Source organism: Haliotis rubra, unplaced genomic scaffold (genome assembly GCF_003918875.1).
Source record: "Haliotis rubra isolate DU_JTF1 unplaced genomic scaffold, ASM391887v1 Scf13, whole genome shotgun sequence".
Classification (NCBI taxonomy): Eukaryota; Metazoa; Mollusca; class Gastropoda; order Lepetellida; family Haliotidae; genus Haliotis; species Haliotis rubra.
In genome coordinates this window covers 75,276-102,280 of record NW_025765225.1, presented here as the reverse complement: position 1 = coordinate 102,280, position 27,005 = coordinate 75,276, and the positions used below count along the sequence as shown (strand labels likewise).

Sequence of the window (27,005 nt, the reverse complement as noted above, 5' to 3'; positions counted from 1 at the left end):
TATGTTTCCTTACTTACGCACGAATTTATAGAATGCCGATCAAACCAAAATGTTTCCTATACTATTTCAGAATCCGACATGTAAATAATAGTTTCATTTGTTTACATGTTCTACATTTTGTTCAATATTTTACCGTTTTGTTGTTTGACATTAAGAAAAAATGGGCAATACTGCACACCAATCTATATTTGTAGACGGTTTGGCAGCTATATCGGAATTGTCTTGCAAAAACGCATTTCAATCACTGATCCAGAAACACTAAATTCAGATCATAACACTGAACGCTGAGTTTCCTTACACCTCAGTAAAAGTGAATATGAAGACCGTGATTCATCCTGCTCTCGAACTTTCACTCATACCGTAATGTTTTTTCATTAAGGTATGCGTGAAAGTTCAATTGATCAGAAAATACTCCAATTTATTTAAAATGATTAAATATATGCCATAAATGCATAGTTTTTGTCAACTTTGATATTATATTCTTAATATAAAAGTTATTGGGAAGTTATATTTCTGAGCTAAAGGAATATCCCTGTATAGACAACATTATTATACTAATTATAAATCCCCATGTAGCAGCCTCAAAATCCATGACAATAGACTCCACAGATGGTGACACTAGCAGTAGGTCAAGCAGTTTATTGAAATCCTTCACATAGACCGATTTATTTCGTGAGGAGATTATTACAAAAAGTAAGGGCATCATCTTTACATCCTGCTTTGACCGCACGAAGGTATGCACTGAGAAGGGTTGGTAAAACGGCCGTTTAACCACCTTCCATCCAACCATTGTCTTGACTTGCTCTGACGGTCTGTGGCGAGGATGAGGTGCCTTTGCTCCTTGTTTGTCTGGTCTGCTTTCAAGAAGCCCACAGGGGTGAACGTTGTGGAAATCTGAAAATATAATTGTCCAAATGTTCATATTTCTACGGAAGTGTCCTAGTGTCACAGTCAGAATTTTTTTCATCTCCTAATTAGGTGATACTATCTCCTAATTAGGACTTAATATCTCCTAATTAGGACTTAGCTATCTCCTAATTAGGTGATCCTATCTCCTAATTAGGACTTAATATCTCCTAATTAGGTGATACTATCTCCTAATTAGGACTTAATATCTCCTAATTAGGACATAGCTATCTCCTAATTAGGTGATACTATCGCCTAATTGGGACTTAATATCTCCTAATTAGGACTTAGCTATCTCCTAATTAGGTGATACTATCGCCTAATTAGGACTTAGTATCTCCTAATTAGGACTTAGCTATCTCCTAATTAGGGATTAATATATCCTAATTAGGACTTAATGATCTTATAAATAAAGTCAACCTGTAGTCATTCACTTCTTCTGTTTGGGTTTAGCATCTTGGATGAAGTCATGGATGAAAGCATATGCATTTGTTTCATGTTGGGCATGCACTATTCTGAAATTGTGGCTTGTGTGGCCCATGTAAATGGCATCATTATCAGCATGAAGACTTTGAAAAGGAAATCAAAATGACTGAAACTGTTTAGGCGAAGACATACTAGTGAAAGAGGTAGAAGAGGTAGCAGAATCAGTGATTACACAGTGCCATTTAGAAAGTGGTCAGATGTAACCTTAGTTATATATGGGATTACACTTTCTTAGTAAAGTACAAATTCTAGTTCTTTTGTCGGGTTGAGTCCCATCCGGGTTTCGAACCCACACCCTCAGAGTCAGGCACCTAATCGCCAGCGGTGGCTGGAAGTCGCGGTGGGTGAGCCGGCTGACTTTGTGTGCTGGCGATCGGATGGCTGGCGATTGGATGCCATCCCTGATGGGACCCAACCCAACAAAAGTACCAGAGATTGTACTTACTAAAAGTGTAATCCCAAATATAACTTTATATGTTATAGAAGAATCAGGACAAATATGTGGTTACAAGCTTATGCATCTGAAATGCATAGAAGAGGGATTCGCTGTCAGTCAAGACACGGTGCGTCTTTGCTGCATTTAGTAGTGGTAGAAATAAGAGTACCAGAACACCCAACGCCAATGACGTCACCTGTTCATTATTATTTATCCACAGTATCGCATAATCCATATTATCTTTGAGATCAGCAGTCACTTTTTTTCAGATCGTCATGTAAGCATGCCTTGTCATATAAACACAGTCCTTACTGTCTTACGAATCTGTAACAGGCTACATACATACGTCTTCCCAACTGAACAGAAGGCTGTCCCAGGTTTATACATAGTTTTATATATAGTGTAATGTCTGTCCACTTGTATCCAATAATATATTTCGAGTCTAAGCCTGTGCATACACGCCTGGCTATGTACAACAGACGTGACCTGTATAACTAGGTCAGTGGGTTAGTAGGCCTACCTTTCAAATCGTCTTGCACAACTATATTGTAAACCATGTTTATAAAAACAAACAAAACGTTATCACTAAGTTTTACAGTCATTTTTACACGTGCAATCACAACAATTAATTTAACAGTAGTTCCATTAGCATTTCCCATATTTCCCCATTTTATGCACCAATATTTGGTCGTCTCCCTTCAATGACAAGCGATATCTTCCCGAAGATGGTGTAACCAGTCTGGCCTATGGCCATTGGAGAATCAGAGAAGAGCCAATGAATGGAGGTATGATTAGCCCAGAACCTTGTTGTTCTGTCACTGACCTTTTGAGGAGAAACATCAAGATGGATATCTGTTTTTTGTGTGGAAATACTTATACATGGTCTTATGATTTGAAGACTGACTGACTGACTGAGTTTGGTTTTACACCGCTTTTAGCAATATTCCAGCAACATCATGGCGGGGGACACCAGAAATGGGCTTCACACATTGTACCCATGTGGGGATTCGAACCCGGGTCTTTGGAGTGACGAGCCAACGCTTTAACCACTAGGCTAACCCACCGCCCCTATAATTTGAAGATACACATGAGAGTCAAACATTCTGATGAATGACAAAATGTGGTTCCACTGACGCTGACGACGACGCAGACGCAGCCGCAGCAGCAGCAGACACAGCACCACCACCACTACCACCACACACACACACAAATACATACCACCACACCACCACCATCACCATCACCATCTCCCACCACCACATACCACCACACACCCACCATCACCACCACATACCACCAGACACCACCACATGGTAGAGAGATGTGTAAAGTGTATATTGTATATTTCAAGAGACATCTGTATATAGATTGTAAGGGTGGCTTGGGGAGGCTCTGCTACCCATGTCCATTCTGCATGCACGGGGATATTAAATATTGTGTATAGAAGTTGTATGTTGTCATTGTTTATTTCGCTCTATAAAGTTGCATTTGTGCAGGCATGTGTCATTACACAAACGGACTACTTGAGTTTTTTTCAACTTGGCGTCGGCCATGCTATACAGGAAACAAGGGGGATTCATTTGTGTGGTAGCCTCTCACATTCAGGGAGGCTACCCGATCTCTATGGTAGTACATGCAGTTGGGTGTTCTTGTACTCTCATTTCTGCCACAACTAAATGCAGCAAATGAAGCACCATGTCTTGACTGATAATGAATCCCTCTTCTATGCATTTCAGATACATAAGCTTGTAAGCACACATTTGTCCTGATTCTTCTGGCCCTGGCCGTGATATTGCTGGAAGCGGCGTAAAACCATACTCACTCACTCACTTTCACTACGAACATAGCAACTTCTGCAATATCACTATTATGTCTTCGCCTAAACAGATTCAGTCGTTTTGATTTTCCTTTTCAAAGTCTTCATGCTGATAATGATGCCATTTACATGGGCCACACAAGCCACAATTTCAGAATAGTGCATGCCCAACATGAAACAAACGCATATGCTTTCATCCATGACTTCATCCAAGATGCTAAACCCAAACAGAAGTGAATGACTACTGGTTGACTTTATTTATAAGATCATTAAGTCCTAATTAGGAGATATTAAGTCCTAATTAGGAGATACTAAGTCCTAATTAGGAGATAGTATTACCTAATTAGGAGATAGTATCACCTAATTAGGAGATAGCTATGTCCTAATTAGGAGATATTAAGTCCTAATTAGGAGATAGTATCACCTAATTAGGAGATAGTATCACCTAATTAGGAGATAGCTACGTCCTAATTAGGAGATATTAAGTCCTAATTAGGAGATAGTATCACCTAATTAGGAGATAAAAAAATTCTGACTGTGGCACTAGGACGCTTCCGTATATTTCCACTACTTGAATGTTGTTAGTATTCATTTATTTTCATATGTACGGGAGTGAGTGGATAGTTGGCATAGTAGATATCATTTGTGTGTGTATTCAGTTAAGACAGTTAGATGTCATTGTGGAGATTGAATATTACCTCAAAATCCAAATCTTGTGGATGCTTGGGTCTCTTCATTTCCGGTATAGATCTTAAGAATTTACTTAGTGAGCAACATATATATATAAGATTGAAAGCCAAGATAGAATTGAAGGGCCAGTAACTAACAATGAACTCCTAACTGCACTTAAAAAATATAAAGATGACAAGAGTCACTGCTCTCATGGCTTCTCCTATGAATGTTTAAAAACATTCTGGATTGACCTTGGAGACCTATCAAGATCACTGAATTGCATTTTTGAAACTGGTCACTCATCTATAACCCAGAAACAAGGAATTATAATCTGCATTCCAAAGGGAGACAAACCAAGGCACTTATTAAAAACTGGCGCCCATTATTTTATTGAATTCCTCATATAAACTTTTGTCTTCAATCATTGCAAATAGACTGAAAGGGGTTCTCCCCAATATATTTAGTGAAGAACAAACAGGAATTATTTCTGAGTAACCATAAAAATGGTTTTCATGGCACCAATCAACCATTTTGTTGACAAGTACACAACACCTGTCAGTAGCAGGTATGGGATCCACAAGATGCAGTGAAATACTGGAACCTAGGATCCATGCTTACAATAAGCTGAGATATTTAAGCCAAATCTGACCCGACATCATAGTTTTCTGTTGAATCAATGATTTGGTCCTTAGCAAAGTGTGAAGAGTATATATTAAGTCAAGCGTAGTAATTAATGGAAGAATGTCACCTTGGATGTCAATTCATCGGGGCTGCAGACAAGGGGACCCGTTATCTCCCTATATAACTCACTTTGCGCAGAAATATTATCAGCTCTTGTAAAGAAAAATAAAGATAGTAAAGGAATAATGATAAATGGCATTGAATACTTGATTGCGCAATACGCAGATGACACTGAATTTATCGTAGATGGTTCAAAGAAATCTTGCGAAGCTCTAATTAATACATTAGGAATGGACATAAATTAGGATAAATCAGAAGTCGTTTGGATAAGAAACCATAGAAATAGTGATGTGAAATTTAGACTAGATTTAAACTTGCGTTAGAAACCTGAGAACTTCAGGATTCTTAGAATTATATTTTCTGTGGATGTTAACAAGATGAACAGATTCAATAAGGAAAGTAAATCTATGAAATTGAAGAAATTATTAAAAGATGGATGAAAAGAACCATAACTCCTTTGGGAAAAATTGCTGTAATAAAGGCCTTGCTCATTTCCAAATTAATTGTTTTCTTTCTAACTCTTCCTAACCCACCTACAGACTTTCTTATGAAGTATTTTATTTAGTTTCCTTTGGGATAACAAAATAAAACGGTGAGCGGTTTGCAAGCCAGTTGCTGAAGGAGGGCTTGGAATGATAAATATATTTGCTCATGTTGATGCTTTGAAAAAAACATGGATTAGAAAACTACTTTGTGCTTATTATGAAAGGAAGTGGAAAAATCTTTTCACTAAAGATTGTCCTCAGTATTTAAAGCCATTGATCTTTGGCAATGAATACCCACTAATGCTTTCATAATCACTGCAAAATAGCTTTTGGTGAGACACTATGAATGCCTTTGCTAATTATTGTTATAATACTAAACTTGTAGTTATGAAGACTTCCTTAGGGAACCTCTCTTGTTAGAACTATAGCTATTGATGCTAGATGTGTTAAAAGTAAGAAGTTCCATGAACATGACATATTTCAATATTTCTTGTGGCAAAGTATGGGGTGCTGAAGACCTATTCTACCCCGGATCTTCACGAGTCTATTGAATGATAATGGCGATTTTATGTCTTTTGAACAGTTTTGTTATGTATTTTTCGAGATAATTATTGAATTTCAAAGAATTTTATAGGTAGTTAACAAATACTGCAACGTCCTTGGCATAGAAATCAAAACATCTGAAGATATTAGATAACAATACATGCTTACTGGTATCTTTTCTTATGCAAAAAAAAGGATAAAAGACCTATTATTTTCGGTTAATAAATAATGATGAAAGACTAAAAGTAATTGAGAAATGGGAAGAAGAAACTGTGATCAATATAAACTGGCTTAATATATCTATTAAACCCTTGAAAACCCACATTAGATCATAAACTAAGATGGGTGCAATTCAGGCTCCTTCACAGAATTCTACCTGTAAATACACATCAGAATGGACATTGTTGAAAGTAATCTGTATACTTTCAGTGAGGCAGAACCTGAATCAATAGTTCATCTGTTCTGGAATTGTAGAGCAAGTAAGAACTTTTGGCATTACTCATCACATCGGCTGGAGTTGAACTGTGTATACACAGGTATTTTATATCTTCAATGTGATTTGATCATTTTTGGGTGTTCACCCCACATTTCATACAGATGCTACTTTGGACTTGATGCTACTACTAACCAAATATTATGTTCATAAATGTAAGCTGCGAAAGATGATTCCTATGTTGTCGCACTTCAAGAAGCAATCAAAGTATTATTATATTATAGAAAAGGTCAGAGCTGGAATAAATATAAGTTCAATTAATTCGAAAGGAAATGGGCAATGTACCATGTATGTAAAACTTGTGAATGATTAGTTATGGTAGAGAACGCAAGGGTATGAATGAGAGAGCGAGTGATATGTCTTTTTCTTATCTTTGTTGTTGTTGTATATTTTATATTACTTTTTAATCATTTCTTTTTTCATTTTTTAAAACATTTATTATTATTATTTTATTTTATTTTATGTATCTATGTATATATTTATTTCCCACATACAAACCATCACTCTCCAGGGATTTGGTTCAAACATGGCCCAAATATGCAGAATATGTGAAACATTCATGTTGATGATGAAGTAAGATGGATTGACAAATCCCTGTGTTAATGCACGTCATACTTCAGAATACTGGGATATTTTTTACAGGCAGCATGACTACTTACAGCCACATCAATACACATTAGTAACAACACAGTTACTATGGCGAAGACTGGCTGTATAAACACTTTATGAAATAATATATGTTAAGTGAAATTGTATAATTTGTATACAAAACATGTAATGTCCCACAATATTGAAAATTTCAGAACCTCCAACAATTTCCTTTTTCTAAATGATAAATTATTAGGCCATGTATGAGAATGCTGACATGTAAATTCCACTACCTGTGACTGCCAAGACTTACCATATTACTACCAACATGTTGGTCATAAGGTAAGTCGTGACTTCTCTATTGGAGACAATAACATCCTTCGTTAGTTATTCAAATGTATACCAAAAGGCGTGAACAGCTTGGGGCGCGTATTGGTGCCACACTTTTAGATATTTTTCACATGATGGTACTAATCTGTGAAGAAATTCACGTTTACGCTTCCAGAAGCAGCTTCCTACTTAATTGTTCTTACAATAATTATCGTTGTTGCTTACCAAACAATGGTCCACAAGATATGCGGAAACTCATGAATGTATCTCAGAGTGTTTTCGCTGGGTGCATGGTGTTGTCATTATGATTATTGTTGGAAAACTCCAGCCAGCTTCCCAAAGATTGACTGCCATACAAGATACGTATGTAGCTGTTCCTACTGACAGTCTAAATTAACATTACCTAGATTTTCGAAGCTCTCCTTGTGTCAAGATGTTCGTAAGTGCCACACATTAACACTAACTTACGACAATCTTAGCTCTAAGAGAGCTCCGAAAAACCAGGCCCAGTATGTTAACATGGGAAGAAATCTGTCAATTCTTGCATTAGAACTATCAACGTGTGCCCATTTCTATTTGTTCTGGATTCAAAAACTCTGTAAAAATTATCACAAAGAGCGATGTATGACAGGGACCAGCTAATATACAGCCACATCCTGATCTTAAAAATAACCACACACAATAATATTTTACCCGCAAAAGAAACACCATCTTTCAAAACCAAATGCAAAATTTGGTTCTTACAAGGTGGTGGTTTTAATATGATTGCACCGTTTCGTTAACATGTTTTTTAATCTAAATTGATAGTTATTACCAACATCAGTGTGTTTTCTGACGAAAAGGCATAGCGACCAAACGCACCTAACAAGGCAGACGTGGGGAAAGGTTCCGTATGTCATTCGTGAAAATGAAAAGGCACGTGCATATTGCGACAATCCTACCAATAAAAGTGAGTCCCAAACTCACCTGAAATCATTCTTGAGATCAGAGGAACCAAGCCTTGAGACGATTGCAAGTTGGCCAGACAATCAATCAATTTAATGCTCATGTTAGGACAATCTACCGACTGCATGAACGGTATCAGGCCACTAACAACATCCAAGACCATCCACGCAGTGGACGACCTTCAGTAACATCACAACGTCAAGACCGACATTGTATGCGCAACCATCTGCAGGATCGCTTCACCAGAGTGACGGAAACAGCACGCCAGACCATTAGAGCTCACAATAGACCCACTAATGCCGACGTTTGCTCGCAAGAAATCTCTGCTTTCACAGACCATATCGTGGTTCTGTCTTCACCGTTCGTCACCGCCAAAACCGACTGCAATGGGCATCTCAGCATCGAAACTGGCGTTATCGACAATGGAGAACTGTGCTTTATTCTGATGAAAGCCGATATTGTGTTTCGACAGCCGATGGCAGAATGAGTGTATGGCGACGGCGTGGGGAACGATTTTTCAATGAGTGCATTGTTGAAAGAGACTCGTGGGATGGCCCAAGCATCACGGTGTGGGGTGCAATCGGTCTGAACCAGAGAGTGGACCCAGTGGTGCACCGAGAATCTCGGTCCAGGACGAGACAATGGCGTGACAGCTGCTCGCTATATTAACCAAGTCATAAGACCCCACGTTGTACCACATTTTGGACATTACAGAAATCACATCTTCCAGCAAGACAACGCTTGTGACCACACTGCCAGAACAACATTGGACTTCCTAAGACAACATGGCATCTAAACCTACAATGGCCTGCACTCAGTCCGGAATTAAGTCCAATAGAACACCTTTGGGACGTGATTCAAAGAAGACTGAATGGCCCCCAACCAAGGCCGATAACTGTGGCTGGACTCAATCAGGCATTCAACACAGTATGGACCTAAGTGCCTATAGCCTTCATCAACCGGCCAATTCATTACATGTACAGACGATGCAACGACGTCATCGATGTCCATGGAGGCCACACACGATACTGACGTTGACCCTACTGGTACAATTTTTGGTGATGTCGTTTGTGTGATTCCCGAAAATGCTTTAAGAAACCGCTATCGGTGTGGCGTTTCTTTTGTTGTTCAAAATGTCAAAACATCACACATGGATAACTCTATTACTTTGTCCATGCTGATTTTCTTACAAAATGTGATGACCATGTACATCGTTACATATTATCTTTAAAAAGTGAAGGCCCATGCAGTTCCATCTTTCCAGTTGTACCCGTATGCTTCATTTGAACAGTTGACTGGCCTTTATATTGCTTCATGACGGGTGCCACCAGTTGGGGAGGATATGCTCATTCTTTCGGAAAGCCTGGTATCAGTTAGACCGATTGTTTTTTTCATTTATCAATCAATTATGAATGATAATTCTGTAACTATCAGATAACGTACGGTAAAAATAATCAGAATGATACATTTGTCATCATTCAGAAATCAGACAGATATATTTACTTGTTTATGTTTCTGAACTATGATCCGAGATTAATTTGTGTTGTGAAAATATTTAAAATGCTGTTTAGACGTGGATCTATTTCTTATCGTTAACCATTCCATTTCCTTGGTCAATAGTATGCACATTTGTGCCTTGTTTTAAAAAAAAAAATCTGGTTGTGAAAATAGAAGTGCCAAAACCCTTTCCATGTCCACAAGAAATCACTGCTGAAAACAGAGTCGATTGAACAATTCTGGCTTTATCACGAGCATGTATTTGTCTCTGCAGTATTGCGGCTGTACGCTGTGGTTTGCCATGTGTATATGATTTCTCGATTGAAATTGATTCCCATGAACTGGATATATAACCCATATTGTTAATGAAAAACATACCAATCTTTTCTTAAATTGGAAAAATCATTAACTTAGGCTCCTTGCTGTAAGTGAGTTTAGTTTTACGCCGCACTCGGCAATATTCCAGCTATGGCGGCGGTCTGTAAATAATCGAGTCTGGACCAGATAATCCAGTGATCAACAGCATGAGCAGCAATCTATGCAATTGGGATACGATGACACGTGTCAATCAAGTTAGCGAGCCTGACCACCCGATCCCGTTAGTCGCCTCTTACGACAAGCATGGGTTACTGAAGATCAATTCTAACCTTGATCTTTACGATTGCTAGGCTACTTGCTAAAAGCTCTAGAAAGGTTTTGAAAGTACAACCAGTATTGTCCTTTTGACTGCGAGATATTTTACTTATGACATTAATTTTTGTTGTGAAAATATTAAAAATGCTCTTTAGTCGTGGATCTATTCCTCATCATAAATAGAAGCGACAAAACCCTTTCTACATTCATAGAAATCTCTGCCAAAAGTAGAGTCGATTGTACAATTGTAACTATATCATGAGCATATATTTGTTCTAGCAGTATCACAGCTGGTGTCTGATCCAGACAATTCAGTGATTGTCACCGTGCGATACTATCACAGAGCATGTGTTTAATCACTATGTAATAGTGATGATACCAGGTGTTCGCGAAAAGGTGAGCGTATCCTGCCCACCTGGGGCACCCGTCATGAACATATGCAAAGTCTAGTCAATTGTTCACCTGAAATAATTCGGGAACGTATGGAACAAGTCAAAATAGTGAATTGAATCGGACATCATTTTTATCAAGTTTCGAAATGTCCTCCACATGTCTAGATCTACCATAAAACTTTCTGAAAGCTTTACTGAGGCCTTGAATGTTGTAACCTTGATCAAACAACTTCTGAGCAAGAGTGGCATGACTCTCTTTGAAATCTTAGTAAAAATAGCACGCTCGATCTAATCTCAAAAGTTGTGCAATGTAAACACAAAGGCTGGAGGTGTTGGAATGTTGCTCGGCATGAAAGGAAAGTTGACTATTGGGAAGTTTAATCATCCCTTTTGTCATACAGTCTTGTGGAGAGTTTTTGACACTCTGAATCTTTATGCATAGATCTTAATATGAAAATGTTGAGGCAGTATTACTTGTCTCCTTAATTTCAACTTCCCATGTGGGTAAATCAGTGGAAGGGAAATGACTATTTGATGGTTATTGAACGATATCAAATCATCGATATACCCGAATTTAAACCATTCCATTGCGTTGCTCCATAGTATGACATTTTTGCCTTGTTTTCATACATATCTAGTTGTGAAAAGAGAAGTGACAATGCCCTTTCCACATCCACAAGAAATATATGTTAAAATCAGAGTCGATTGAACAATTCTGACTATATATATGCATTTGTCTCCGGAGTATTCCGGCTGTACGATGTGGTTTGTAAACAATCGACTCAATTTCTTTAGTCACGCGATACAGGATCTCATTTACTTGTCAGGAAAATATTCCCATTCGTGATTAACTGCGTTCTAGTTGAGATCATATCATTTGTAGATATTAGAAACCGCGTCGATTTCCTTATCAACGAGGACGTAGATTAGGCAACTCACGTCACTGCACTGGAGGTGAAAATATACTGAAAGGCAAAAGAAACGTCATAATATTGGAAATGACATTTAAGTATCAATGGAGTATTTGAACCTATATTTTTGTAAAATATACACGTTCAGAAAATATATGTTCAGAAAACTAGTGAACGATTGTCATTCAAGCCGGCAATTTATCCCTGAATGCATACATGATACAAAATCGGTTCAAATACTCCATTGACACTTCACTGTCATTTCCAAAATCACGACGTTTCTTTTGCCTTTCAGTATATGTGCAGAAAACAGTAGACCGATGACACGATTTGTTTACAATATGTAGGTTAAGTTATATGTCACCATGATAATGGGTGTGATTTTGACCCAAGACCTGTAAAGGTCCGGGTTAGAATTGATCTTCAGCAACCCATATCTTGTCGTAAGAGGTGAATAACGGGATCGGGTGGTCAGGCTCGCTGACTTGGTTGACACATGTCATCGTATCCCAATTGCGTAGATCGGTGTTATTGCTGTTGATCACTGGATTGTCTGGTCCATACTCGAATTTTGTACACCGCCGTTACATAGCTCGAATATAGCTGAGTGCGGCGTAAAACTAAACTTACTCACTCGCTACACTGGAGGTGAAATAATCAGCCCGTCAATATATCAGACAGGGAGGGAAGTTCTCTAACCCTTACTGCTACTGAGATATTTGTACATGCATTATCGACAACAGCTGACATCAGAGGGCTGGATGTGAAACCGATGTCACGATTTGTTTACAATATGTAGGTTAACTTATATGTCACCATGATACTGGTGTGACTTGGACCTAACAATAACTTGACTATTTATAGCGACGTAGCGGTGATCACATGCATTGAAAGAAACCACGTGTGTTCCTGACGTGTATCCCAAATTAGCATACGTTTTGTATTTGATATAACAGAGGTACATGCACAACTCTGCTGTAATTCGAATAATTTGTATTAATACAATCCGAAGGATAAAGAAGTATAAGGATAAAGACTATAACACTCATGCAGCATCGACGAGATGACGTCTCCATACCCGATAACCTGAACGCATAAACAACACTCTTGTCTGACACCTTTGACAACCTTTGTTTGCCCATATCGAAGGATTACTCGATTGAGTTTTATGGGGTCAAAATGCTGGCGCTACGTCTCCGGTATACAGTTTATCAAAGTTGTGCTATTATTTGTAAAGGTCTTATTGCTGTTGAATATGCATTGTGTCTATATATACATATGAAAAGTGAGTCATTGCGCTTCGTAAGGAAAACACGCAGGGGTATTCACTAAGGTTACACGCTTCTTGACTATCAAGATATAATACCATATTATTATGATTTGTTTGTTTGTTTGTTGTCTAAGGCAGCGGTCTGTGAATAATCGAGTCTGGACCAGACAATCCAGTGATCAGCAGCATGAGCATCGATCTACTCAAATAGGTTACGATGACATGTGTCAAGCGAGCCTGACCACCCTGTCCCGTTAGTCGTCTCATACGACAAGCATGGTTTGCTGAAGACCTATTCTAACCCGGATCTTCATGGGTCATTTAGGAGATAAACGTACTGTGCTTGGAAATTAGATGAATGTTAGACCGAATTGATAGTCTCTAAATTAATCATTTGAAACCTCACGCTACGCGTTCGGCTTCAAATGAAATTTAGAGACTATCAATTCGGTCTAACATTCATCTAATTTCCAAGCACAGTACGTTTATCTCCATTCTACCATAACCGATTTAAAATCGAACTTCCTCGTTTGGCGGAAGACACTGCGAACATTGCAACATAAAAAATATTCTGTCCAAAGAAAACAAACTACTGTTTATTCAATGCAATAATGTAACACCTAAGAGGTTGTTTTTTTATAATCACAATTCCACACGACCAAAACCAGCCTATTGTTTTGTGTGCCGTGTTATTGTAGCCCCTGGCCACACTATAATGGAATCGTCTGACCTACTTATTTTCTTGCAAGTAGACAGTTGCGCAACAGATTGAAATGGCGGACGAGCCAGTGTTTACATTTGCGAAAGGTTGAAATTCGAAGTGACAGTGGAAAATAATCTGAACCCTGCAGAATCGAAGAATAGACCCTTTTCTGATCGACCTACGACCTGTAACTCATCAAAGCCTGTTGATTTTTATGATCGGCAAGTGTCGATCGTGATTTCACGTACGTGCCTCCACCCCGGCATGCGACGGAAATTTCGTCGAAAAAGTGACAGTGCTGCTTTGTGTACATGCAACTAACTTGGGATTCCTTGGAACATTGTTCTCATCATTTGGGACTGGATTGTGGCCAAGCTTTTTTCAAAGTGTACGAACATAGGAGTGACAGCCTTGCTGGGAAGGTGGCAGAGAGCGGAATTCTCGTGTTTCAATTTTTGACATTTTGAACGGTGCAACGGGACATGATGGAGTATGAGTGGCATAAATTTTGTGTTTCGCCTGACCGTTATCTTGCGAATTTCCCATTCTAAACGGAAACCATTTACCAGGTAGGTAAATGTTTACGAACGTTTTGCTGCACAAATAGGGATAGACAGGGATGTATTTTTACAAGGTTTTCTGATTTATATGTTATATATTGTTTGTTTATGTTTGGGGCTGTGTATTGTAATTGAGTTTGAATATTTTTATAACAGAAGGTAATAATTATGATAGTGAGGTTCCCTAATAATTGTGGAGGAGAAATCGTATAATTGTATTTTTCGAGTTTTAATATATGTTTTATCAGCATTTCCATCACGTCTGTTGTGTTGATATTAGTCATGTTGGTGGCCAAGCTGAAGTAGTGCGGCAGTGTTGTATACGTGCGCAGTGAAGCGCCGTGAAATCAGACGCATTTTCAATCCAAATTGATACCGTCTGATTGTATTGATTAGCCAATCAAATTCGAGCATTTCACGTAGCCATGGTAGAATACCATATGAAGCAATTACTTTCACTGACAGACATTGGTGTATGTTCGTTCCTGTAGCTTCACCTAAAGCTTTTTTCATTGTATATATATGTTAAGAATATAAATATTACCACCGTCTAACAATCACAGAAACGTGGTCATTCGATACATTTCCTATATATTAATTGAGCAATTCTCCATACTAACACAAAAGAGTCTCCTGAAATACACAACGAAAATATCGTTAAGAAAATATATTGTAATATACAACTCAAGTAATGATCACATTAATAACTAATTTGTAAGTGAATCTCAGGCATACAAACATTCAGACTCACTTTAATCATTATTATGTAAAATCTTTGTGAAAGTTATAGTGAATACGTGTTTAGCAACAGCACGTGTAAGTTATTTATTAACATGTTCTGTATCTGGGCGGGCTTCATTTCAAATAAACAAAAGTGAACATAAGAGCGGTTTTAAAGCGTCCTGAATACTACTGAAGGCATTTGATAACTTAACCAGACATTGAATGGGAAGAAGTTGATATTGTGCGCATAGCTCACCTAGCTCATAAACCGACGACAAAATGAGCCCTCAGTTCACTAAGATACTGGATTCTCAACAATACTACTCAACTCAACTAAAATGTGATAATTCACACATTACGTGAGTAGATGTACAGCCCCGTGTATATCTGTTCACTTTTGTTTTTTGACGAACAAAAATGAAGAAGTGTCAGGACTTGCCAAAATCGCATCCGCTTCGCACGACAACAGATACAATTAGTCATGTTTATCCTGGATCTGGACACTTAGAATGTCCTATCAGAAGTTCAGTAGACCTAATTATGTAGATTGAAAAGAACCACCACCAAACGTCTTGACGTCATGACTGGACATGGATAGTTTTGAAAATGTATGGATATGCATGAAATCTAACAAAAACATGTTGTCACCTGAACATTACTCATCAGAACGTATGTGATCTATACGGAATTGTACCCTGGAGTTGCAAAAGACCTTTCTTATAATTATGGAAGGGTTCTTGTCATGTAACTTTCGTGTAAGTCACTGGTACAAAGGAACTCGGGTCATGTTGTTGCCCCAAGTGGATTATTAATGATTAAATGATTTTTTCAACCTGGGTCGAATGATTTATATACTTTGGAATTTCACATGCACAATTTCATTCTTGATATTTGCCTAGAGTCGCCTGCCCAGAAGCCGGTGGCTCATGGGCTTATTTGCGACTCAAATTAATAGTATTACTCTAAACATATGACCGCCTCAGTCCAATGCAGTGGCTACTTACGTTTCATAGTGACTGAGACTCTGCATAGGGCGCCCTGGATGTTTATCAAAGAACTTACAAGGCATTGCAGGAGATCACGTCAAAAGCATTAATCGCTTGTATACAGGTGCACATTTAATTGAATGCAATATGAGACAGACATCTCATCTCATGTCAACTGAATCATTGTCGGCATATCCGTGTCAGTTTCTGCATACCGAACACTTAACACCAGCAAGGGCATCTTGAGAGACATAGATCTACTGTTCGATGACATGGCAGAAATTGATATTGTCTCGGAGATAACAAGGTGTACAATGCGTAAATTGTTTCACAACCCGCAAAAATAACGAAACCTTGCAAACCCACACCTATCTGTCTCCTTTTCAGCTCCAAAATGTTCCAATATCGTTAAAGACAGGTTAACAGGTTAACAAGATAAAGTTGCCACAAACATTAGTTTTTCAGATGCCAAAGCACTTGTCGAAAGATCTTAACTGATGAACCACTGAAGTAGCCAAATCATAGCCATCAATCCACACAGTAGATACATACGGTGCAGCAACACTGCAATACTCCTAGACCTAACACGACCTAACATCCTACTCAACGCGCTGCAGTATTGATTAGGAATTACAGGAGATGCACTGAAATGGTTCAGTGGTTCAGCTGATATACTGTAATCAGCAGCTGAAGTTTGGATCACTACAAGGATCGGCGTTAGGACATATCTTTTCCGCAGATCATACACGGCTAAAGTACTGTCAGAAACAGAAAAAATAATGTTTTTTTCACATTTATATCTACAATTTAGGTAGTTAATATGTGAAAGTGTGAAATATCTGTTAAACTAAGTTCGGCCTAACTACAGTCGCAGTGGGAGGGAGATAGGAAACGTAGAAAAAGGACTTTACTGAGGAGAGATTAGTGCGGAAATGAGCAATGCGGTTATTTTCTAAGTCCAATGCGACTTATTCAGAACAGACCATGGCTTTATGCAAATTAGTGTGCGATGATATTGTATTACAAAGGACACATTTTGAAATTAGTCTTAGCTTCTCTTAGGAGAATACGTACGTTCTCCTTACAATCCTAACTGGCTCTCTAGCAATGATAACGTTGATTCGCTGTCTGTAATTACCTGCAACGATTCTGACAGGATACATCTAAACACAATTTTTAGGCTCATCGTGTACACCCTGCCTAAGACTGTATCCGTTCGTCATGAAACTGAGGTTCTATAATGATTTCCAAATTATTGAATACCGGCATATTTTAGCCTCTTTTGTTGGATGATTTTTTGATAACATTTTCTTTTATCTTTATCAAACTTTAAGTAGAATATTACACGATCAATTTGCAAATACGGATAAATTCAAGCGGTTTAAATAAACGGGCGTTATTATTTCTTCTCATGCGTTATTATTATTCAGTTTCGAATGATTGATAACAAAGCACGAACGGAAAAAGTTTCATAGGCATATTTCCTCATTCATATGGACAAAAAAATCAAATAATCAAATATTGTTAATGTAGTATAAGTGAAAAAATCACTTGTAATTAGCTGGTAATACAGTCCATTTCATGATACTATTTCATGTGTTTATGAATCCCTATCAACAGGTGCTCGCGAAAAGGCGAGTGCATCCTACCCCACATCAGCACAAACACATGAAAAAACTTGTCAATCGTTAACCTATCACGTTATATAAAGTAAATATACAGTATGTGCTTACCTTACTATATAAATGGCAGGGTCTTTCGGCTATTGGCTTTCATGTAGGACATGCTTATCAATTCCGTGAACACCAGTGGCTTCGCAGTTCATATGTTCATACACTGTAAAGCCATGATTACTTTTACGTGAACCGCACTAGATACAACTGAAATGTATAGTGATCTCTAGTGGCGTTTAGTGTTCCTAACAGGGGCCAGAATAAGACCAAAAGTTCACGCGAACAATAAGGAACAGAGAAATTCATCTGCCAAAAGAAACCCCTTACAATGTACCAAATTATGTGTTCAACAGTGCTCAAGAACACCACTGGGAACACATTAGTGCTGAAAACTGATATCTTGAACTGAATTAAAACATGACGGACAGAAAACTGGAAAATTCAAAGACTCTAAACATAGTCAATTAGAAAAAAAAGAAGAGTTAAAATAACATCCGCGAATCCTGTAGGGGTCAGTACGTGTAACCAGGGATACTCTACACTCCTTATATAGTCTCCCTGGAGTAACTAAGTAGTTGATACCTGATGAAGGTTAGCCTAAATTCTGTACGTACAGAATCTGTAACTAGCAAAACAAACAACAATGAACAATCAACCTTTTGAAATGTACAGGATTAGGTTTACAAATATGAAAGGCATTACAATGGCTCAAGTGTGTCGATATTGACCATATTACGGTGGAGTCATGAATATGCAGCATTTGTCACCGTTGAATGCCTTGGAAGAGGCCCTGGTTTTGAATTCGGGAATTTGTTGGGAGCAGGCAACAAATGACTGGGGTTGTTTTTCTTGTCATAACATATCACGAGTAGTGCAATGTGCATGATACAGTGGTGCATGTTTAGATTTATGAAAAGAAAGGGCTCTGACGTTATAATTGATTGTCATAATGTATTACCATTATACACGGACAAGACTGGTACCTTTGCACAACGTCGCAAATGTTCATGTTATTCATCGTTAGAAGCGCACTGGAAAGGCCTTTCAAATGCGCTATAGATATTAAGAATCGAACCATGCATAAACTAAGACACTCGGTCTGTGAAGATGATATTGTGAGCATTCACTTATATTACCACGTCCCAGCCAGATAGCCAATGGAATGGTTTAGATGAAGCTCACTGTCATGTGACCAAGTCGGATGTTTTTAAGGGAGAGGAGGAAATTGTGAATTGCCCATCTCCATTCTATGCATGACGTCCATTTGGAGGGGCAAGGGCAAACCAAAGCAAAGAAAACCAAGCATTCTATGCACAAGGTTGAAATCAGTCGGGCGACAAGATTATAAAATCACAAAGCTGCTTATCAAAAGGAGGTGGCCCAGGCAAAGTGATATTAACAAAACGTTAGCAAATCTCCACGGTGACGAAATTAAATTTGCTGATTAGTGGTACATCTCCGGCAATTACCTGCCACGCCTCAGACTAAACAGTAAACACAGCAGAGTGATATACAGCTAATGAAGTGATAATTATTAGATTTACAGGAAGCTAGAGATGTGCATGTATATACAACGAATCCATGAGGACAGGTCAAACAGACGTTATAAAAACAATGATGATACGTAGATGTGATATATAGAGTGTGATATAAAGCTAATTAAGTGACAATAGAGGCGGCTTTTGTGATAAAGTATAGCTGTCATAACGCCGACGGGCCGACGGAGCATGCACGCCAGATCATAGATTTGATCCGGTATCAGCAAAATATAAAGGCGCGCATAGCCCGACTATCAGGTGTCGATCGAATGCACATTATACCTTGGCAGAACCGCATTTTCAAGGGCTTTCCGATACACTAACAGTATAAATAATAACACTACAGGTATTGCTGTTATGGTTAGATTCCAAACGCTTGTACTTTTTAGTTCTGTCAAGCATTTTCATTCCTGTATTGCTCAACTATCTAATGTTGCACAACAACATATTACATATTCCCAGAATCCCACATGAATGATCTTGCAAATGCACTATAGATGTAAATATTAACACCGCCGGTATAGCCGGTGTAGAGATTCATCTAAATTCCGCCAATCTATATCACGTCCCATATATTTTGCAATTCGCACATTAATACTTATATAGCTCCACCACTGAATGTGCAACATGTGCGTATTATACATTGTCTAAAACACGCCTTAATAGGCTTTCAAACGCGCTATAGAAATGTATATTCTGAGGTGATGTGTAAGAATAGTAGCCGTTATATCATGACTGCGCGATGTTGGCGAAAATTGCTATATCACAGAAGAATTGAACTTCAGTAAATTACACAAACATCATCACGTCGGAGTTTCAATCTGGACTGGTTACCAGGGGCAGCACAATATTCACGTTTGCATATTTGGAGAGAGCGTTTCCCGAAGGTTTCCAACAACGTATAACATGCATAGATATGACAAAGTAGAAGGCTTGAAAAATGCCATGGCGCAGGCGACTTCCACCGGAGGCTGGGTGGAAGAAATTTCTTCCTCCGGGGCCTACGTGGAAAAAAACCGCACAGCTTAAAATCACAGAAACCTTAATTGCTCGGCTATAAAGTTGCGTAAAAAACAAACGGAAACATTCTCCGTGTAGCTACAGGACACAGCTATCCAACGACGCGCGGCATGCGCGTGTAAGGCGATTTATGCAGCCCCCAAGGGAGCCGTGCTGAAATAGGTGATACAATCTGGGAGCTGATTAGGGACTTTTACAGGATTTTAACTCCCTTGCCTAGGCGGGATACGTTTGTCAGCATCACTACCGTGTTCGTGGGTTCAACCAAAGTCGTAAAGACCTGCACTTTGGGCTTTTCTCTCACATTATTTAACAGGTAGCGATTTCAATGGAATAATGTTCAAGGAGACTATCGAAATTGAGGCAGTTGGAAAATGCAGGGTTCAAGCATATTACACAATGATATACCTTATCTTAGGGAAGTGTGTGCTCCAACGATATTCAATTTGCCAAGAGACAATGAATCTCTTTATAAAAACAAAGATGACGTGGTATGACGTGGCCTTGTGAACTGCCACTACTGCCAAAACCTCCAGCATGAGTGTAAGCTGTCAGAACCACGAATATCTACATATAGATAAACGAACATGACTTGATTCTATTTGCGTACGAAACTATGACTCATCGATCACTCCGTGGAGTATATAAGCTAACACAACCTTCCCTTCGCCACCAACATGATAAGTCTAGGGAAATGTTATGAGCCGTTTGGCCTATCTCTCGTCTTCATGAAGTACTTGTCATTGTCAATATTCGGCTGAGACAGGATGATAATGGCAATATCAAAATGGTTGCATTTTTGGGAGGTGTTCATGAATGGTGCCCGACTGAGGAATCACCGGTTGAAATAATGCGTAGTTCGCTGCCCAGTTATAGACTGGGAGTTCAAGTCTCAAAAGCAATGCAGTCGAAAGGAAATCAGTTTCACTTACCTGTTGTATGGCCATCCAGGTAACATCCCTTTAGAATTTAGCTTCGAAACAAAAAAAAACAGGGTCCCATACACCTAAAAATGTATATCCAACAAAGAGAATCTCGATGGTCGCTTGTTTAGTTCACAGATCCTCTTCTTGTCCAACTAACACAGTGGTCAGTATCATGATGAATCGTGAGTATCCACAGACCGATAAGAGGGGGCTGTCACATAGGAAATGGCTTGGACTCGGTTGGCAAGCATCCCTTTAATGCTTAACGGCCTGCGTTAGTGGCACAGGTTGTATACATGTGCGTCTGTCTCCAGTCGTGTCCAACGAAGAACTGAGCCATGTTTCACGGCGAACCATGATTCAAACCGATCTTCTCAACTGGGTAATCCCCGTGTGCATGATGACGTCATTTCTTACGCGTAGTTATCTACATGGACTCACAGTAATTGTTGTCTGATGCGTAATCGATATTACTGATATTGTCGAATATATGTGTGGTATCGATACATTGTCGAAAAAGGTTCTAGTTTAGGTGGTACAAAAAGCATTGTGTATTCTCTGTGAAGATGCCAAATATAAGGTGGTCTTTTTTTCAATAAAGCCTATCTTATGGTTTGTAACGTTTCCAGATTCATAAGTGATGGGTTATTCAGTTTGCATAACACACACACGGACGCGCACGCACGCACGCACGTACGTACGTCTATATATATATATATATATATATATATATATATATATATATATATACATATATTGCATGTTTAACCTTACTAAACATCCCTATAAAAGGGGCAGTGGGTTAAACGATGCTAGTTCGATTCCCCACAAGGTACAATGTGTGAAGCCCATTTCTGATTTCTATTGCTAAAAGCAGCGTAAAGGCATACTCACTCGCCCCCATAAAATACATTTGAATTTATCAATAGTGAAACAAACAAACAAACAAACAAGCAAACAAACGTCATTTAGACCGTTTTGGTATTTCCTCAACGCTATTTAGCCTGCACATGTACGCTGTTGCAGACATCTTTCAACTCGGAATCTTCACTTGTCTATGATACCATAAAACGTTATTCTATGTTTGGTCATTGGTCATACTTGCCCATGATACTAATCCCAAAGGGTGTGTCAGTACTGTCACGATCCTTTTATACAGAAATAGGGTAGGGTCTATGTATACCTATGTCTTTCTAAAGCTGTTTCTGTTTCTAAGCGTGACACGCCCCTGTGGCCTATTTGTGGTGACTAGTTTTGCAAAAATGGAGCAGCCTGGTTTCAGCAGATCCTAATTATCAGACATTAGCGTATAGTTCCTTATACTACCCGACCTTTGTGTCATTCCGTTTCTGTGCCGAAACACACGTGACAGCTGCGATCACATGCACAAGTACAAAGCGGGCGTACAAATGAATATGCATGATGTGGACCTATTTTTGTCGTCACTACTGCTCAGACAGATTGCCCTTTAACGATGACGTGGCCACATAACTGAACAACATGGGAGTACCCTGTATCCATGACTTGTAGATTACTTAAGAAATAGACAAAATGAACATAAACATGCATGTCAAATTAAGGTTCGTGTTATGAGTGCAAGAACGCCCACCAAGGACAACGCTTGAATGCCACACATACCGACTTGCTGGATATGCTATTGACAAACAACTGACGTTCCTACCATGTTAAGACAGGATGTGACAAAGTCTTAGTGTTCTAAGTCTGAGAGAGAGAGAGAGAGAGAGAGAGATTCTTATCTTATTTTAGCTGAGTATACAAAACATATATCTGCGCATTGTCATTTCATATAGCGTCTCTTATTGTTTAAGAAAACACAAGACACAAGTTATAACAGTAGCAATTTAAGCAAAAGAAACAAGCACACAGAGCTATCTTAAGGGAAATATGCATTTCCCTGAGTTGTTCACATAAATATATCCATTAATAACACACCCCAACACGAACAGGTTCACAATAGTGAACTTGTGATAAGGAAAAAGACTATTCTTGGACTGGGAAAACCAACTATTTATAGGTTCGACGTCAGATTCGATTTTTCCTCCCTTTGACCAATCGTGTGATTATATTTAGCAAATACTCACTGAACATGCGTATGCCATCATACGATTGGACACCATAGAATACTTTTTTGTTCTTTATGTTAAAAGTGCATTGTTGTATAAATACAGTTTGTCAGAAAGGCGCGTATATTATACATTGATGTCAGTCTCGAATTGTACAGTACATGATCTTTATGATGATGATAATACTTCATTTCCCCAGAGACCATATAATAGATTATATGGTCTCTGATTTCCCTTAATATAAGTATCACATAATACCTAACACAGAGTATATAACATTTAACCAAGCAATATAATTTGTATGATTTGATTTAACGATAATTCGGAAATAGTGAACAAATCCATTAATGATTGCCGAGTAACACTATGACAATTTAGAACCGATACGCAATGCTTACGCCTATATGGGGCGGTGGGGTAGCCTGATGGTTAAAGCGTTGGCTCGTCACGCCGAAGACCCGGGTTCGAATCCCCACATGGGTACAATGTGTGAAGCCCATTTCTGGTGTCCCCCGCCGTGATATTGCTGGAATATTGCTAAAAGCGGCGTAAAACTCAGTCAGTCAGTCAGTACGCCAAAAGATTGACTGAAACAGACTATAGGCACATTTATAGGTGATTTCCCCTGTAGCTAAATATAAACGGGGAAAACCCATGCTTGGATCCGCGTTTTGTGAAACGCACGTAAGCTTAAAATAGTGATCCGCAAAATATAAGCGAGTTAAAGAGACACGGAAACGTTTTGAACTCATCGCAGTTAAGTAGATACACAGAGGTACATGCGTCCGCTTACCAAAGTTGGATTCAAGATGGAGTTGGATAAAGAAGAAGAATTTAACTGAACATCTCCGTGCATTGGATAACGGCACATGTCGAATAATTACTCGTTGGTGAAAATATAGATCAACACGGCACAAGTAGTGGCATGGAAGTGAATGATAAGGAAGACAGCGATGATGATGATGATGATGATGATGATGATGATTTGGAGATTTTACGCGCTTTCCCATATGTTGCCTGCGTATTTCGCACACGTTGATACAGGAAATGCATGTATGGTAGGTTTATCTCCAGTGTATAGTGATAAAGTGAAAGATAAAACTCGTTCGTAAGTGCACAAGTGGTGAATAATGAATGCAACGAGAACACTGCTACGACATACACACTATTATGATGTCACAATATTCTACGGGCAACACAGTACAGTGCCGCATAATTTGAAACCGTACATTTTTCTCATAAATATGTACTTCAGCTTTGTTGTAATTATTACCCGAACTGTCTATATTTATGTCGACGAAAGGCATTCTTTTGGCGTTCAATTATTAATGCACCATCCGTTCCCGGGTAAGGACCAGTGGCCATATCGCCAAAGAAACATGTTAACAGGCTAAATATAATACGGAAATTACGTATTTTGGCAATACCTGGAATCTACGTAAACATATCTTTTCTAGCTGAAGTTTTCTTCTACGATGTTTTGGCCTTGTTCGACTGAATATTTTATTCTATGTTGGTGAAGTAATTTGAATTCATACATGAATTTCAGTTCCGCCATTGAACTGTCGTCATCTTGGGTTATTATGCGCAAAACAAAATTCCGGGCATACGTACTTCGCTTCACGTCAAAACCAAAACAAAACAAAACAAACCCAAAACGCACTACGCTGTTTGTCGGCACAATCATAACGTTGACTTCGATTTTCATGGACTCGTTATTTACGAAAAATAATGTCTGCCAGTCGTTACCGCCGATTGTTGAATTTTTATGTTTTGCTGTATTCCAAAGGATGAAGAACTTCCTAAGAAATTAATTATTGCAATTCGTCGTGCTGACTGGACTCCAACAGAATATTTACGCAATTGCAACGAGCATTTTGTGAAAGGTTTTAGCAGATATATACATAAAATTATTAATAATATATTTGGTATATTTGGTATTTGCATTGGATCGCGGCTTCGCCGACCATCAAAAGATGCCAAAGACTAAATTTCAAGTCTGTTTTCCTTCACCAAGAAAAATAGGATCACAACGTCCCCGAAGATTGACCAAAAGATGCCACTTGAGGACAGAAATGGCAATGTCAATCGTGGCCAGGTTACAACTGCTTTACAGTTTGTATCTAGTGTAAGCTAAGTAATAGTATCTCCAAAATTTCTATTTGACATGTGGAATCGTGATTCATTCCAAAACAAAATTCGTCAGTCCACATGCATCACTAGTAAATTGGCATACTATATTTCACACATGGTTTTACCTTGTCCTACCAAATTAGGTCCAGAGGGCCCCTTCTTACCAATTTCAAGGGTCCTGTAAGGTATATGTAATCAGGTTGTTTAGTGTTGTAAAATGTTAACTTCTTTTAGAGGCATTTAGAAAAGTAAGCTCTCGCAGCAACAAAGAAGTTGTTCGTCCATTTTCTGTTATCCTTCCTTGTAAAATGTTGTGTAGTGTAGCGTTGCGTAGTGTAAGTGTAAGTGTAAGTGTAAGTGTAGTGTAGTGTAAATGTTGTGTTGTAAAATGTTGTGTAGTGTAGCGTTGCGTAGTGTACTGTAAGCGTAGCCAGTGTAAATGTTGTGTTGTGTTGCGTAGTGTAGTGTAAGTGTAGTGTTGTAAAATGTTGTGTAGTGTAAGTGTAGCCAGTGTAAATTATGTGTTGTAAAATGTTGTGTAGCGTATCGTAGTGTAGTGTATGCGTAGCCAGTGTAAATATTGTGTTGTAAAATGTTGTGTAGCGTTGTGTAGTGTAGTGTAAGCGTAGCCAGTGTAAATGTTGTGTTGTAAAATGTTGTGTAGCGTTGCGTAGTGTAGTGTAAGCGTAGCCAGTGTAAATGTTGTGTTGTGTTGCGTAGTGTAGTGTAAGTGTAGTGTTGTAAAATGTTGTGTAGTGTTGCGTAGTGTAAGTGTAGCCAGTGTAAATTCTGTGTTGTAAAATGTTGTGTAGTGTAGCGTTGTGTAATGTAGTGTAAGTGTAGCCAGTGTAAATGTTGTGTTGTAAAATGTTGTGTAGTGTTGCATAGTGTAGTGTAAGCGTAGCCAGTGTAAATGTTGTGTTGTAAAATGTTGTGTAGTGTTGCATAGTGTAGTGTAAGTGTAAGTGTAGTGTAGTGTAGTGTAGTGTCGGTGTAGTGTAGTGTAAGTGTAGTCTTGTAAACTGTTGTGTAGTGTTGCGTAGTGTAGTGTAAGTGTAGCCAGTGTAAATGTTGTGTTGTAGAATGTTGTGTAGTGTAGCGTTGCGTAGTGTAGTGTAAGTATAGTGTAGTGTTGGTCTAGTGTAGTGTAAATGTTGTGTTGTAAAATGTTGTGTAGTGTAGTGTTGGTGTAGTGTATTGTAAATGTTGTGTTGTAAAATGTTGTGTAGTGTAGTGTTGGTGTAGTGTATTGTAAATGTTGTGTTGTAAAATGTTGTGTAGTGTTGCGTAGTGTAGTGTTAGTGTAGCCAGTGTAAATGCTGTGTTTTAAAATGTAGCGTTCCGTAGTGTAGTGTAGTGTTGGTGTAGTGTAGTGTAGTGTAAGTGTAGTGTTGTAAAATGTTGTGTAGTGTAGCGTTAGTGTAGTGTAGTGAAGTGTCGTGTACATGTAGTGTAGTGAAAAGTAGTGTTGTGTAAGTGTAGTGAAAATGTAGTGCAGTGTTGTAAAATGTTGTG

General features: G+C 38.6%; 1 protein-coding gene and 1 long non-coding RNA gene across 2 annotated transcripts in view; one reads left to right on the top strand and one right to left on the bottom strand.

Moving 5' to 3' along the window:
- Nucleotides 1–624: 624 nt before the first annotated feature.
- LOC124267064 lies at nucleotides 625–21,878 on the bottom strand. The gene is made up of 2 exons (XR_006895934.1): nucleotides 21,280–21,878; nucleotides 625–894 (listed from the first exon to the last, which is right to left on the bottom strand). It is a non-coding gene; the product is annotated as an uncharacterized LOC124267064 (long non-coding RNA).
- A 2,080-nt stretch (nucleotides 21,879–23,958) lies between these two features.
- Nucleotides 23,959–27,005, top strand: part of LOC124267061 (TNF receptor-associated factor 3-like) — a 40,106-nt gene continuing 37,059 nt past the window's right edge. Inside the window, exon 1 of the mRNA XM_046701899.1 lies at nucleotides 23,959–24,415. Coding sequence (XP_046557855.1) covers nucleotides 24,293–24,415 — 123 coding nt within the window. The 5' untranslated portion in view covers nucleotides 23,959–24,292. The remainder of the gene's footprint in view (nucleotides 24,416–27,005) is intronic.